The sequence below is a fragment of the Danio rerio genome, chromosome 8 (assembly GCF_049306965.1).
Source record: "Danio rerio strain Tuebingen ecotype United States chromosome 8, GRCz12tu, whole genome shotgun sequence".
In the NCBI taxonomy this organism is placed as follows: Eukaryota; Metazoa; Chordata; class Actinopteri; order Cypriniformes; family Danionidae; genus Danio; species Danio rerio.
This window is the reverse complement of record NC_133183.1, coordinates 19,322,254-19,338,770: the sequence shown is the minus strand read 5'-3', so window position 1 is coordinate 19,338,770 and position 16,517 is coordinate 19,322,254. Positions and strand designations below refer to the sequence as shown.

At 34.8% G+C, this 16,517-nt stretch overlaps 1 protein-coding gene and 1 long non-coding RNA gene across 4 annotated transcripts in view; one reads left to right on the top strand and one right to left on the bottom strand.

Moving 5' to 3' along the window:
- skia (v-ski avian sarcoma viral oncogene homolog a) overlaps nucleotides 1–16,517 on the top strand; it is a 120,573-nt gene that overhangs the window by 36,021 nt on the left and 68,035 nt on the right. The window contains exons 2-3 of one of the 3 annotated variants that reach the window (XR_012383557.1): nucleotides 5,852–9,005; nucleotides 9,140–9,265. The exons of 1 other annotated variant lie outside the window; for it this stretch is intronic. Coding sequence is in view for 1 of the 2 variants with exons in the window: in XM_073909098.1 (XP_073765199.1) it covers nucleotides 5,852–6,040 (189 nt within the window). In the remaining variant the exon portion in view is untranslated. Of the gene's footprint in view, nucleotides 1–5,851; nucleotides 9,266–16,517 lie in introns of those variants that run through there. One more of the 3 variants, XM_073909098.1, reaches the window with a different exon arrangement.
- Nucleotides 1,910–16,517, bottom strand: part of LOC137496334 (uncharacterized) — a 197,673-nt gene continuing 183,065 nt past the window's right edge. Inside the window, exons 6-7 of the long non-coding RNA XR_012384200.1 lie at nucleotides 10,148–10,310; nucleotides 1,910–2,673 (exon numbers count right to left, since the gene is read on the bottom strand). This is a non-coding gene — a long non-coding RNA (uncharacterized lncRNA). The remainder of the gene's footprint in view (nucleotides 2,674–10,147; nucleotides 10,311–16,517) is intronic.

The window sequence follows — 16,517 nt, the reverse complement described above, 5'->3', positions numbered from 1 at the left end:
TTATTTTTAATAATACTCTACTCATACTAATACTTAAAGCTGAGACCTACAGAACAGCCTGCTATGATTATGGGAGCACATCTGCCATCTGTTCAAAATATGGTATGACGTGGTAAAAAATTGTGGTAAGCTTTCCGCACTCCCATAACTCACCATGACAAAAGCGGGGCATTCAGCGAAATTGTTACCGTAAGCATTTTCGTGCTCCTGATAAGGAGGCCTCTCCTTAGAAAGAAGGAATCTGCGATTGTTAAAGAGCAGGAGAGGAAAGAGGCGTCCATTTTGTTTTACAAGATCCTTTTTACTGCACGCTTTTATTCCCCTCTCCGGTTCTGCTCCACATCTGGAGAACAGGGAAGCCTCCTCCTCCTCCTCCTCTGGCTCTCGGCTGACGTCAGTCTCCTTCTCCAGGCTGATTAACAGCACATGAGGCCTCGAATGATGGAGAAGGGCCCGACTGCAGATGGACGGCTATCTATTTCATACCACAATTCTGCAGTCAACAACATTACGGCAGGTTTCAGACAGCGTAATTACCCAAATAGATTTTGAGGCTAAATTTGACATGCCCTGGAGGTGGCTGGGACTTTTATTTCAGTATGTTAATAAACTTTTAAAGTAAAAAAATCTTTGTTCTATTAAAAGTAATTTGGGAAATTGACTTCAACTATATATGTTTGAAAAATGTTAACTTTTATATGTTTAAGCCTATATTTTATACAAAAAATAATCATAATAAGGGGTCATTGACATAAAAAAACACTTGCAAGAGCCGTTTCTAATGTTCGTCTCATAACCTATGGGCGAAAGTGAAAAATGGCATCAACAAACTGCTACTAGTGAATGAAGCACTTCCTTCTGAGGAACTTGCGTGCATACTTCAGAAAGACTTTTGAGAAGTTGAGAGGAGTCATGGCGTAGGGTGAATGTTCTCAGTTCTAGTGAGAGTTTGTGTTGACACTTTCGACGGATGCTTCATGAAAACAGCGTTTGGCCCTATAAAGCATGCGCTCGCATCTTCCTTTTTCCACTCTCACTTTTGATTTGTCTCATTTTTGGTGTCTTTTCTCCTCCCTGAACGCAGTGCTCGTAGGGAACTAGAGTCAGACTGTGCTTTCAGATGATAAGCTAGTGAGAAAGGAAACGTGCTCGATTTCTCAGACGGCTTCCATCTAAACCGGGCGTTCACAGTTAGCGACTGAGGTTTAAAGGTTAGAGAGGGAAAGATAAACACAATGAAGGCCACTATCACCACTAGTGTTTGTGGCTAGCATGTCCATTACACTGTCAAATACGAGAAGTTACCTTAAATGTCCAACATTATTTAATTGCATAACAATTGTTTTTGGAAGATGGAAGAAGTGTAAATGGTGGCTGGTTGTTTAACTGGACATTTTTTTGTAATGCTGGGTTATTTCAACCCAATTTCTGGGTTTATTATTTGAATTAAATGTATAGGGCTCACCTGGACCTAATGAGTTTGACCATATTTTTTCCAATTTGGCTTGAAATAACATTTTTGACTGTATTTTCTTTTTGTCAGCGGTCACAATTGCACAAATATAATAAATTTAATATAACAAAAGGCATGACGTTTGCATTTAGGGAGATCTAAAGAGTAACAAAGGGTTGAATCAAAGTAACCTTAAAACTTACATTAAAATAAACAGATTTAAACTTCATTAATCATTAGTAATGATAATTTTATTAAGTTAAATTAAGAAAAACATGTTGTCGTGACTTATTAATCATGAAATGTTTTATAGTGGAATATTTTAACAACAATTTATAAAGTGATAAATGTATTGGAGCTTTAAATGGGAATATTTGCGATTAAAAGGGTTAATGGAGGTAACCTTAAAACCCATTTTAACTTTCATTAAATTAAACAGACCTAAACAGTTTGTATGATCTAAAACAATTAAGTGTAAATGATTTTATTAAGTTAAATTAAGAAAAACATGTTGTTGTGACTTATTGATAATGAAATGTTTTACAGTAGAATATTATAACAACAATTTATAAAGTGATACAAGTATTCGAGCTTTAAAGAGGAATATTTGGGATTAAAAGGGTTAATGTAGGTAACCTTACAAGCCATTTCAACTTACATTAAATAAAACTGAAATAAAACAGTTCGTATGATTAAAAACAATGAAGTTGTAACATGTTTTTAACTTATTTTAATAAATTAAATAACCAAAAACATGTTGTGACATTGATCATGAACATTTTTTATAGTGATATATTAAAACAACATTTTATAAAGTGATAAAAGTATTGGAGCTCTAAAGGGAAAAGAAAGGAATACATTTGCGTCGTTCACGCTGAAAGAAACAGAAAATAACGCGTAGCCCCCCTGCTAAGCGTCAGGCCTCTTGGTGGGCAACTTTGCCTGCTGAGAAACAGGAGGAAAGAAAGTGAACCATCATCTCTCAGCCTTTGTCTCTCAGGATGATCCTTTTGAGATGAAAACGTGCCACTTTTCAGTCAGAACGGGATATGTTAAATAAGGAACATTAGCCAGAGCAATCCTGTTAACAGCATCGCTATTGAAGGCAATCTTCTTAAGTGATTAATCTCCATGAGAAAGTGAAGGGAGTTTTCCACCTTCAGATTTCTGCTCATCTGTCTGCACCTCATCCGCCGCAAAGAGGGTAGAGCGTTTCTTTCCTGAGTGCCCAAGCAAAGATCTCTGTCATTCGAGGACGTGAAATAAAAATTGATACGCCATAATTCTTTGGTGACCCATTTCTGTTCGTAAGGGTTTAGCCAACATCAGCATGAGATCAGGAATTTGGCTGTGAAAAACCTCAGAATTTAATTATCAAAATTAGAGCAATACAATTAATTGTGTTATATTTGGTTTAGATATTTAATTAATATATTCTATTTCAAATCAGTTTTTACATGTACCAAAATATTAAAGGGTTTTGGATACAACATAATTAAAACATATTTGGATGTCTTTTGTATGAATAACTTTTACAAAATGCATAAACACAGCTACTGAAGGTCATATTTTGACTCTTAAATTTGATTTCTGTTATAAAAGTGTTGCAAAAGTGACCTTTCATGCAAATCAATTTCAATAAATAAATAAATAAAAAATTATTGGTTATACCCTCCAGAATTAGATGAGAAAAAAATGTCCAAAAGTAGATTGGATATAAAAAAATTTATAAAGTTAATAAAATTTTTTAAATAAAAAAAGTTCAGCAAAAAACTCTTTTCAGATGGCAGGCCTAGGGCCAAACTGAACACAATGTTTGAGTTTGACCACATTTTCCCCAATTTGGGTTAAAATAACTTTTTTGAGTGTATTTTTAGGGCTTTTCCTAAACGCCATTCTAAAAGTACGTTTTTCCTACAATTTTTTCTAAAAGGCCTTACTAAAATTTTAAAGCCTTTTTACAATCTGACTAAACGGCTAATTGATCACTATAGTCAATGTAGAAATGCTTGTCAGAAGTCCTACATAATAAGCAGTCTTTCAGAATTGAGGATCTAGAAGATGGAAGAGGTGTAAATGGTGACTGGTTGTTTCATTGGACATTAAAACAACTGAATTGGAATGCTAGGTTTCAACCCAATTTCTGGGTTCATTATTTGAATTAAATGTATAGGGCCAAACTGAACCCAACGTTTGAGTTTGGCTATATTTTCCCCAATTTAGCTTGAAATAACTTTTTTTGAGTGTATTTCTTAACGTTTTTCTATTTTTTTTTCCCCCTAAAAGCCTTCCTAAAATCTGACTGAACAGCTAATTGATCACTATAGTCAATGTAAAAATGCTTGCCTGAAGTCCTACATAATAAGCAGTCTTTCAGAATTGAGGATCTAGCACACATTTCTCTCTCTCGTTCCCTTTTCTTCTCCTTTTCTCTCTCATTCTGGTGAATAACAGTGAATGATGATGGTTTGCGGGTGTCTGAAGTAGGCCCTAATGAGGGGGTGAGGTGAGAAAAGCAAACAGATTTGCTAAGGCTTCACCTCATTAGCGGAAAAGCGTGTGTGTGCGCATGCATTTCTTCCGTGAGCATGCAAGTGTGTCTGTTTGTAAAGCAAAAGGTCCCACTTGAGCTCCACTCGAGCCATGAGGTTCTCGTTAGCCTAGCGTTGTTAGCGCAGCCTTCGGCAAAAAACAGAATCATGCACGTTGGCTTGAGGAACAGCTTATTTAGGCGAGGTTTGGTTTTGCACTTTGAAGATTAGTAAAGTGGTTTTGCTATCAATACTTTTTTTGCTCTTATCTGCCCACACTAAATACACCTCTGTCTTGCGGCTAACCAACTTAGCCTTGTTGAACCATTCTTGGGATTTATCAAGACCTATTTTTAAATCTAACAAAGATCTCTTGCATCATAAAATAATCTAAGACAAGATGTGGGAAGTTTTGAGACTTTGTGTGAATAAATGAGTGTAATTGGTGGTTTTTCTGAGGTAAATTGGGGAAGGCTGTGGGATTTATATGTGATCAAATCATCTCAGCAGCAACCGCTTCAGAATTTGGTCATAAAATGAAATAGATTTTGTTAATAATATATTTGTTATTAAGAACAATTAAGATAAATATAAATGTGATTACTATAATTTAATTAAATAAAATATAAAAAAATTCAGTATATAAAAAGTATATTGTCTACTAGATGTCATGTTTTGACCAATTAAGTTTTTTACAATTATGTTTATTTATTTATTAATATCTTCATTTATTTAATTAATTATTTTAATTTTTTATCTGTTTATTTGTTTATTATTATTATTATTATTATTTAATGTATTTATTAAGACGAGAGAGTCATTAGTTTAGGTATATTTTTTAGGAAACATACAGAATTTATACAGTAAAAACAGTGAGATGCATTTTTAAAAATATTATCTATGATTTTCACATGATTTTCAAAAATAAATTCTGTGTGATAATCCTAATAATAAAGGATTTTATTTTAAAATAACTAGCTTAGCCTTGTATAGTGATTCTGTGGACCTACCGATATTGAGACCTAATTAAAAAACTAATAAAAGATGTCTTTCAGAAAAAAAAAATCTCTGAGAGACAAGCTGTGAGTCTTTGTGTGAATAAACGTGTGTGTAATTGGTGGTGTTCTGGGGAACAGACGGCAGGTTTTATGGGCTGAATTTCGCTCCGCTTTAACTGCCTGTAATGAGCTCGACACACTGCCCTCCACCACTCAAAGAGCTTGTAGAAAACAGACAGAAAGATGCAGCGAGATCTGCAAATAGGTGCAGAAAGATGTGCAGAGGTCTGTGTGTTTTGCGTGTGTCTATGTGGCGCTGCGCAGCCCTGTGGTTTTGCGTGGGTGGAATTTGTTTTCCTTTTTTATTGCGAACTAAAATGTACGTGCTTAACAGAGTCAGCTTCAGGCTGCCTTCCTTCCCTTCAACTTCAGAGATGCTGTTTTTTTCTCTCCATAAAACATGCAGAGAATAAGTGTTGTATGTGTTTTGCAGTTGTTTTTGTGTGTGTATGCTGTGTTGAATTAAGTAGCTAACTAACTTTATATATTTTTTAATTCTTGTCGTAAATATATGAATTTTACACTAATCTTTCAAGCTGGTTACACTACACAAGAATTGTATTTGTAAATAGTAATTATTATTATTATTCTAAATATAAATATAGTCATTTTACTATAATACAAATATTTACACTTGAAATAATAATTAAGTGTATTATAATAATAATATTGTAATTATAAAAATATATTTTAGGTAATATTTTATAACTTTTATTTGAAGGTCTGTGCAATAAAAAAGTAAATAAACTAAATTTGTCTCTTTTTTCTTTCTTTTTTATGTTTCCGGACCTGTTTTCTGCCATTTCTAGGTAAGTGTCACACTTTGCATGAGGATGAGATGCATGAGGATGTGTGTTAGACCGAAGCAGGGGAGGATCTGGGTAAAATGGTTTTGCGGTAGCGTTCTTTTGCAGTGCATGAACACACAAACACACACACATACACACACACAGTCAGAAAGCGTAGTGAAAGTGGCTTCGAGACACACACCGCACTGAATGCTGGTTTACCACCCGACTCTGATGGCCTGAGCAGAAAGAGCAGCTAGCAGCGCACCTCTCTCTGGTTTTGGTTTCTGAATGCTTTGTGGGGAGAAAACCAAATCAGAAACATTTCTTGTAAAGAAAGTACATCCAAACTGATAGAGTCACTTTAGGAAAGTATGTTTTAAATGAATGCTCTGCTACCACTGCTATTCTTCCTTGTCATGTTGCTGTACATCTTTGCATTGGTAAACTTGTAAATATGTAGAACTGAAAAGGAAGTGAGTATCTTTGGGTTAACAGAATCACACAGCAGCTTTCTTGCTTTTAGAAATAAAATTTTTAAACTAAAAATGCAGGGCTAAAACATGAAAGAAGGAAAGAGAGAGGGAGAGGCAGAGATGGGGGAGTGATCGCACTACTAAGTGGACATCTGATAAGGCCACTCTTCCTTCAGCAAATCTATTTCCCCTTGAAAGTCTCCGGGCTTAATGTGTGGGGCTAAATCACGTTCATCATCATCATCATCATCATGTAGGCCATGAAGAGCCATACAACTTACATCCCATACGCCGGGTCATGAAGCCTATCATGAAGCAAATCTTTTCAAAGTTCACCCCCAATCTCCAAAATTTGGTTTAGATTTCCATTAAGTCGTTCAAACTCGTTTTCACCAAAGTCAAAACCCCTTCAAGATGAGACATTACATGCAAAAACAGAGAGTTTTAGGTTTGTTTATTCGGTCTAATGGATGGAAAACTTAAAAAAATGCACTTTAAAGTGTTTCTTTTGTCGCACGTCATAAATTTGTGTCAGTAGATTTCAATACAGAGGTTTCCATTTTATCGTGAAGCAAATCTTTCTAAAGTTCACCCCAACCTCCTAAATTTGGTTTAGATTTCCATCAAGCTGTTCAAACACATTTTCACTAAAGTCAAAACCCCTTCAAGATCAGACACTACACGCAAAAACACGATGCACTTGTCATTGTGGAGCGTTTGGACTTTTTGGTTTGTTTATTCAGTTTAATGGAAGAAAAACATTTTTAAAAATGCACTTTAAAGTGTTTCTTATGTTGCATGTCATACATTTTTATCAGCATAGGTTTCACTACCAAGGTTTATATTCTATCGTGAAGCAGATCTTTCTAAAGTTCACCCCCAACCTCCCAAATTTGGTTTAGATTTTCATCAAGTTGTTCAAACTAATTTTCACAAAAGTCAAAACACTTTATAATGAGACACTACATGCAAAAACAGAGAGATTGGGCTTTTTGGTTTGTTCATTCAGTCTAACGGATGGAAAACACACAAAAATGCACTTGAAAGTGTTTCTTTTGTCGCAAGTCATAAATTTGTGTTTCAATACCGAGCCATTAATCTCCACTTTAGCATCACTTACATACAGCATACTTTGTTTAATGAATCAAATGGGAAGGTAATTCATATTCATATCTCTTCTATTGTACCCTGCAGTGTTTTGTTTTAAAGTCGGTTCGAAATGGATGCTAAGATTATCCTTTCTACCTTATTGTGATGTACATCCAACTTTTGAAACGAGAACAACAAATGTAGGCCGGTGGAGGATTTTGTCATTTGGAAACCAATAAGATCGTTGAAGGATTGATGTTACTAAAAAAAAATGGAGGATGATTTGAATGTTTGTTCTTAGTTGTGGAGGATTAACCTTATACTGAAATAGCCGTCAGCACCTTCTGCTGTATAATGTTTTCAGTTGCCCGAAGATGACGAGAACAAGAAGCTAAATTTTACAGACAGAATCGTATCATATTAGATTTAAATAACTGCCTCCCGCGAAGGCAGATCAAAAAGGAGACACATACAGATAGCCCCGCCCTAAATGACTGAAAGCCCCGCCCTAAAGGTATTCCATGTGACCAGAAGTGAAGAAAAGTCGTTTTTGAGGGGGGAGGGAAGGTTATAGTATTTGATTAAAGATTTTGAGTGAAATTTTTTCTAAAGAATGCAGAGCACAGAACAAATATTGTGTATAAGACACAACTGTATACATATAAAAATAGTCTTCATGCGACTTTATTGCATTATTTTCCCCGAAATCTGCCATTTCCAACTTTCCATCACTGCTTCCGGGTGTGATACTTCAATATGTGCATTTACACAGTGTGATGGAATTATAACTACGACCACCTTCCCTCCATCCTTCTTCATCATCATTCAGCAAGTGTACAGCGGATTTGACTTCTCTTCTGATGGTGATGTGAGGAACGTCAAGAAATAAAAAGAGCTGACGGTAGTTTGCGGTGCTCGTGTGAGTGTGTGTGTGTGTGAAGGAGGCAGGCACACCCTTGTGGGTTTCTGTATCTCTCAGCTCTCATTAAAGTTTAATGGCTTCCTCTCCTGGCTGGCACGAGGCTCCACTTTTCACTCAGCGCGCATGCAGGAGAAAAGCCTGAAAGAGCGAGACGCGAGTGTGTGCATACAGAGCAGGTGGATCAGAGCGGAGGACAGGAAGGACTAATGCTGACGCGCTCATGCTGGCGTCTGGTGCGCAGAGAGAGAGCGACCCGTCGCTGATGACGCTCTTCACAGCTACGCTCACATCATTGACGGCATTCTATGCTTAGCGGAAGTGCTTTGACTTTTGCTGATTTGCTAATCTGTTATGTCTTGTTGAAGCTTCTTCATTTGTTCAGACATGATTGTGATGGCTTCGGTGGTGGTACTTATGGGAGATTTGGGGTTAAGTCTAGATCAGTTTTTGTTTGTCTTTTTCTTTCTATTTTATACTTACTCTCTGTAAAGTGAGGTAAAATGGATTATAAAAGGAAAAGAACAAAAGTGAAGTGCACAATCTGATGTGCTACAAAATAGATTTACCAAAAAGTAACTCAAAACTCTTCTCCTTATTGGTCGAAATAAGAAATAATTGATGCACCCAGGCAATTATGAACAATTTTATTTGATTAGGAATATTTTTTTATCAGGGATAATTTTATTAGGCAAGGCAAGGCAAACTTTATTCATAGAGCACAATTTTACACAACCGTAGTTGATCCAAAGTGCTTTACAATAAAATAAACTAGATAATAAAACAAAACAAAAAACTGGTATTAAAAATACAAAGAAGTATTAGTATTTCATTTTTTTTTTTACACTTTTAGGATTGGGAAGTTTTGCTCTATCCAAGTCTCAAAGTAAAATCCAATTATCATATAGAAACTTATACCAAAACTGAAAATAAAAATAAATTAAACAAAAATATATGATAATAATAACATTTATTATTATTATTATTATTATTATTAATAATAATAATAATAACACTTGTAAAAATGATGACGATAATGACTAATAATGATCACATTAATGTTTTAAAAACATCTAAAAGTAAAATAACTGCAAATATGAAAATAATTTCCTTTTCAAAAGCCTATCAAAAGTCAACAAACAAAAAAATCTAAAATATTAACAAAGTTTATTATTGTACATAAATATTCAATTAAATAAAACATTAAAAAAATATATCAAAAGTAGTTGAAACGTTGTTTACACCAGAGATGCCCAAAGATGGGCCCGCGGGCCAAAGTTGGCCCATTGTAAGTTTTGATTTGGTTCACCATCCCATTTTACAGGATAGTGAGAATGATGGAGAGGAATGAAGCGAATGCCTTTAACACAAAGATCGTCATTTCTAATTCGACATTTTTTGTTCGTACGAGGTCCCTTTCATTCTTTAATGTGTTAGTTTTATTGCTGAGGTACAAAAAAGCATACTGAAATAAAATAATTAAATCTTGCAAATGAATCTGATTTTTAAAAAATATAAATACTGTCATTCAACAGATGAATGATATGAAAAATACATCGGCGAGAAAGTCAATGCAAAAACTAATGTAATTCTGTTATAAATTATATTTATTTAGTTTTTACTGTAACACGTTCATTATAAAATGTGCATATTATTAAATAAATAAGGAATTTACCCCTGGCAACTATATTTACCTTCAGCCCACTAGCCTCAATCATGTTTAGTTTTGGGCACCCCTGGTTTACACCATTTACAATTGAGTTTGCTACAGCTATTTTTCTTAGCATGTTAATTTGGTATCAGATAAAGTGTTCAAACACTGAAACAGCAAACCTTTTTTTTTAGGAGAGAATAAAGTCTTTTTTTTTTTCTCATAAAGTCAGCCATGCTGCTCTGATTCCATCTTTATAGCCGAACTTTACAAGGCATTTGGCTTCTGTGATAGCGTCACCTGAAAGAGCCTCAGTTTTTCTAATTTCCTCTCCAGCCAGTGATTCTGTGTAGAGAGATAGAGAGGAAAGGGGGAAAACGCGCAGAAGAGGAGGGCAAGAAGAATGATTCTCTGTGTTTGTGGTGAGCAGCAGCCATAACTGGGCACAGAGAAAGTGAGCCTGTCATTTTAAGAGCCCGCAGTTACTCTGCAGAGAAGGAGGAGATGGAGCATCTGTAGTCTGAGCCTAAAGCCTTCTGGAGAGACTGATCAAACTACTGACTTTTTCACAGAGAGAGAGACTAGGAGAGAGGTAATGCTGGCTTTAGTCCGTGCCCTTTTTCTTACTGACCTTGCTTGCACAGAGAAAATCTGACGGAACAGAGAAGAGACAATTTTACATTGTTAGAAACGCTCTAGTTTGATGGACTATACACAGGAGATTAGGTGTGAAGCTTATATTGCTGATACACACACACACACACACACACACACACACTCAAAACTTTTTTTTTCTTGTTTAAATTACTTATTTAAAATGAACTCAAAACACAAAATGATTGAGATTTTTTTGGGACAGCCTAATTGTTTTATGTTCAATCCACTTAAATTTGTTTACTTAATCAATTTGTGTTGGGACAACATAAATGAATTGTGCAGGACCCTGCATTTGATTTTTTACAGTGTACAGTTGAAGGCAAAATGATTAATTCTTTTAAATTATTTGACTTTTTTTCAATATTTTGTCAAATATTTTTCAAGTGATGTTTAATTGAAAAAGGATTTTTCTTTTACATTTTCACAGTCTTTTTTTCTTTTGGATAAAGTCTTATTTTATTTACTTTTGGTTGGAATGAAATCAGTATTAAATAATAATAATATTGATTTTTTTATTAAAGAATAATAATATTATTAAAGAATAATTATATATATATAAAAAAATTAGCTACTGAGCAAAACGCTGTTATCAAATGACTTGCCTATCTGACCTAACCAAAGTCTATTGACCTTATTCTAAAATGCGGAAATGCGCCTGTTTTCGCGATTGTTTTAGAACTTGCAATTCAGTCGCCTATGGGAAAATTGACTAGGAATAATAAACAGCAAAAAACGGTCAAAATACTTGCTCTACAAACAAATGTTTGCATGACTATATAGACCAAGTAGCATAATATAATAAGGAAAGTATCAGTTTGCAACATCAAACAGCAAAACGAGCTGTTTTTAATGTGTAAAAATGAATGGAAGTGAATGAGACCGGAAGTTTCGAGCCAAAAAAAAGTTTGCGCCCGCTCGTCGGCGAAGAATCAGGTGAATATATACATCTTTTTTTTTTTAATTGTATCTAACAAAAAAATAAATAAATACAATAAATAAATAATAATAATAATGATAATATTATTATATGTGTATATATATATATATATATATATATATATATATATATATATATATATATATATATATATATATATATATATATATATATATATATATGAAAATATATACATTTTTAACATTCCTAATGTATTTTGTAAAATAAGGAGTCATTTTTCTTTTAAGAAATAATTATAATTTGATGACATTTTGAAACTTCTAGGGACATTTTATAAACCCACATACAAACATACTCACATCAGCCCTTGAAGACAATGTTAGGGCTTTAGGCTTAGTTTTAAAAGCATTGCAGTTTCTAACAGATCCTGGTTAACTTTTGCAAGCACTGTGCCGCAGTTCCCTGACTAAACAGCCTGCGTGAAGTGAGCTGTTGTGGAGTGAGTCTGAAGTGCGCAGTGGCTGTTGTGAGCACGAGTCCAATGAGAGAATTAGACCTGATTGCTCAGTGTTTATTCAGGGACTCCACAGAGAACCACTGTGTTGTCAAGAGCTGTTTTGTCATGCATGCATGCATACACACATACATGAATGTACACATACACACAACCATTTAGTCACACTGGCCCTGCTGGCTGCTAAACACATCTGATCGCTCGTACACCAGCTGAGCTGTTTTCATCTCATTTGAGCATGGCTTATTGCAGTTTAAACTGTACAAACATTTAATAAATAACAAAAACTTGTTCCTTTAGGTCCCCTTAAAACAAACAAACAATGTTGAAAGCTATTATTTAGCATATTTTTGTGAAAAAGCCTGATTTTAAGTGGTAGGTCATTTAAGCCTTGTAAATAGCCAGTGTTTTGATTGGTTAACGTAACTAATGTAAGCAACAGCATCAACGCTCACTCGCTATTGTATAATGTTGTATTGCATCAAGCTTAAAGTGTTAAGCGCAAAACTGTAATATTGCAAAAAAGACGTGCGAATAAAGCAGCGTTTCCAACTAGTCAAAGCGGACAAAATCCTGATTAACTGGTGCCAAATATTCACTGTAAAAATGGAATTTGCTGCAATGGGAGAAGGTGCATCAATCTTTTCCTAATTTAATAGATGTCTTGGGCGTCAGAAGATGATGTTGTCACGCAATGAACGCGTGGTGCCGTTTGAAGGTATGAGACGCAAAGCACAGATGCTTTTGACAGTTCTGGAGGTAATTAATAATATAATAACACTAATACTGAAATGGTTAGGGCGTTTTAGAAAGACCAAACCAACATTTCAGATGTTTTACAATGTGCTCAGCCTGCATGTTTGTCCATTTACACATATTTTTATCATCACATGATTTCTTATAACAATAATCATTTTAATGCACATACTGGAATTTGTTCGGTAAAAGTGTTTCCATCGTAGTTTATGCGCATTTTCAAAATTTATGCTCATCTTGGCGTTTCCATCAACCCATTTTTTATGCGCATTTTAGATATAAAAAATAGGTTGATGAAGAGGTAGTGACTCCAAATTCTCTCCCTCAGTTAATGGATTAATAAGAAACCAATATTGAATAGACTAATAAATATGTAAAAAAAAAAAAAAAGAAAGAAAATGAAATAAACGATTTTAATTTTGAAGTATACATTATATTAAAATATATATTTTATATTGAAGAACCAAAATTGCTAATACTATAAATATATTAAAATTAAATCAAATGTAAATAAAATAAAAAGTACACATTTCTTAGCTAAAAACTATTAATGTGAACATTTTAAATATAAAACAAATTCCTTATTCAGAATAGTAATAAATAATAAAAAGAAATGTGGAAAAGGTGTTGGCCTGGCAATTAACTGAAGAAAAAAATATTTATTTAATTAAAAGTAAAATACAAAATGTAAGTAGAAACTAATATGGCAACTAAAACTGATTTTTAAAAATAGAAATAAAGAATACAATAATGCCAATAATAATTAAAAATAAATGCTCGTAAATAAATATTAACAGCAATTAAAAGGCAAAACATATTTGAAGAACTAATATTTACAATATTAAAACCAGAATTTATGTTCACTTTTAGGTTCACTTATAATGTTGCTAAAGTAAAGAAATTAATTAATTAATAAAAACTTCTTTTCCATTATTTCGTAAAAAGGCCCTATTTTAAGGGCTGGGTCCTTGAAAGCAATCTACAAATCCAATGTTTTAATTGGCTGATACAATTAAATAAGAAACAACATCAAAACCTGCTAGCTATTCCATATTGTATTGCAATACAATGCTTTATTAAGCTTTATTTGTAAGGAGGAGGGCGTTTTGAGCATTGACACTTGCTGGAGGTTTTCATTGAAATAAATCAAAGGATGAAGGCAAATTAGATTTCTCATATCACAACCCCTTTGGCAAGTTTTTGAGCTTGATAAAAACACATGATGTACAGTACACGTGCTGTAGGAGACACACAGTAACTGGTGCGCTTGTTTGAGGCATGTGCAGTATGAAGGCATGTGGAGCGTAAAGGGCAGAAAAGTCTGGCATTACCCACAATCCCCCACAGCCTGCACTCACCCCCACCTAAGCGCCACCTGCTCATCTGTCTGTCCTCACACTACAGTCAGAGAGAGAGCAGAGCCCCCCCACCACACACACACACACACACACACACACACACACACACACACTCTCTTGTCCTCCTCCTCAGCAGTCACAACACACGGTGACCCCTGCACTTCCCCTGGCATCAGGACACACACACACACACACACACACACACATACACGCAGCCAAATGCACATTTATTAAGTACTGCATTCATTGAGTATTAAATATTACAAATACATCATTGTTACAAATCAACCAATCAATTTGTCCCTTCGGTTAATCTCATTCCTTGATAAGACACTTGCAATAATACAAAAATATGATAAATATGTCATTTTAAGACTATTATTATTATAGTTAGTTTACAGTATTATAATTTTCATATATAATTTTAAACAAGTTTAACATACATATAGTTGATCATTTTTGATCACTCAACTTGGAAATCAGATATAAGAAATATAATAAAGATATCTACTCACCGGCCACTTTATTAGGTACACCTTACTAGTACCGGGTTTTGGTCGATATTGGCATGACAGTTGCTGCAGATTTGTCAGCTGCACATCCATGATACAAAACTTCTGTTCCACCACATTTGAGTAAAGTGAACTCATTGTCATTGCATCAACAAGGCATTTGTGCCCACAGAACCGCCGCTCACTGGATATTCTCTCTTTTTCAGACCATTCTCTGTAAACCCTAGAGATGGTTGTGCGTGAAAATCCTAGTAGATCAGCAGTTTCTGAAATACTCAAACCAGCCCGTCTGGCACCAACAACCATGCCACATTCAAAGTCACTTAAATCATCTTTCTTCCCCATTCTGATGCTCAGTTTGAATGGCAGCAGATCGTCTTGACCATGTCTACATGCCTAAATGCCTTGAGTTGCAGCGATGTGATTGGCTGATTCGAAATTTGCATAATCGAGCAGTTGGACAGGTGTACCAAATAAAGTGGCCGGTGAGTGTATACTGAATATGTGTAATATGCATTTTAAGTTATTGCAGAGAAAAAAAAAGTTTTATTTAATGGTAAACTGCTAGTATGGATCAGGTCTTTATCCAATCTGTAAGCTGTTTCTCCTCTCCATGTGACTTTTCACAGCATCAAAGAAACACAGTGACCAAACATCAGTTTGAACTGAGGTCCCATTAAATTGAAATGCTATTTACCAACAGAAAACTTGTATAAAAAAAAAAAAGTTAAATAAAAAGGCAAGAAGCGTCCCTGTTAAAGAGTGAAGAAGCCATCAGGAAAGCTTTACAGGCTCTTATCCTTTCACATCCTACTTTAAACAGGAAACGACTCAGACAAAATGTCTTGATGTTGCTCTCGCTGCCATATTGGGTGTTGATGTATGTTTCCCCTTTTCTGCTGATCCCAGGCCAGTTTTTTTCCCCTCAGAAGAAAGTTATAAGTGAATGAACGTTAAAATAAAAACAGGACAAAGTGTGAAAGAAATGTGGAACAAAATGATGTTACAAAGAGTAAAAGAAATGAACTACTTATCACTATACATCCTCAGCTGATTGATTTCATTAAAAATGGCAAACATTTTTACATATGCGAATGAGATTATATTTACATTTCACAGCACAATAGAAGGTCAAACAAAATCGGAATGTCGTGGAGCTCCACCTTCCTTGATGTGCTTTGTATTCCTGCAGTTCATAGGCAGACAGGAGTAAAACATCCAACTCAACAAATTAGCAACATAAATACTCTGCAGGGTCGAGTAGCAGTGCTGGTACAGTCAGATGTATTCACACCTGCACTATAACTCGCAGAAAGACTTAGAAGCATAACCGCAGCGTGCCACTTCTGATGAAGTTCTAAACATTGTATCATTTGGTGTCTGTCCACGGCAAATATAGAGCAATGTCACATGCTGCGGTGGTGCTGAAAAGGCTGTTTGCTAGATGTTTATGAAACTGTTCTTATCTCTCAGTCATCATCGTTGTTGTGTTTAGCAGTACGCAAACTGCACGACACATTTAAACCTCGCCTACTGCTTCTGGGGGGTGGAGGGGGTGTCGGAAGTTTTGGAAACAGTACACCGCCACTCGGCCTTTTCAAACTTAAATTTACCCTTAAAGAAAGTACAAAAAAGATCTTAGTTTGAAGAATACAGGGGGCCTTTAGAGTCAAAGTATGTGTACCTTTTTTAGCAGAATCGGTTTTATTGCTAAGTGGGCTTTACACACAAGGAATTTGTTTTGGCTACAGAAGCTTCCAGTATACATAAAGTGACAAGTGACAACACGAAAAATAATATAAGAAAATATGACAAACATTAAACAGAGATGCAGTTACACAAAAACTTTGCATGTTG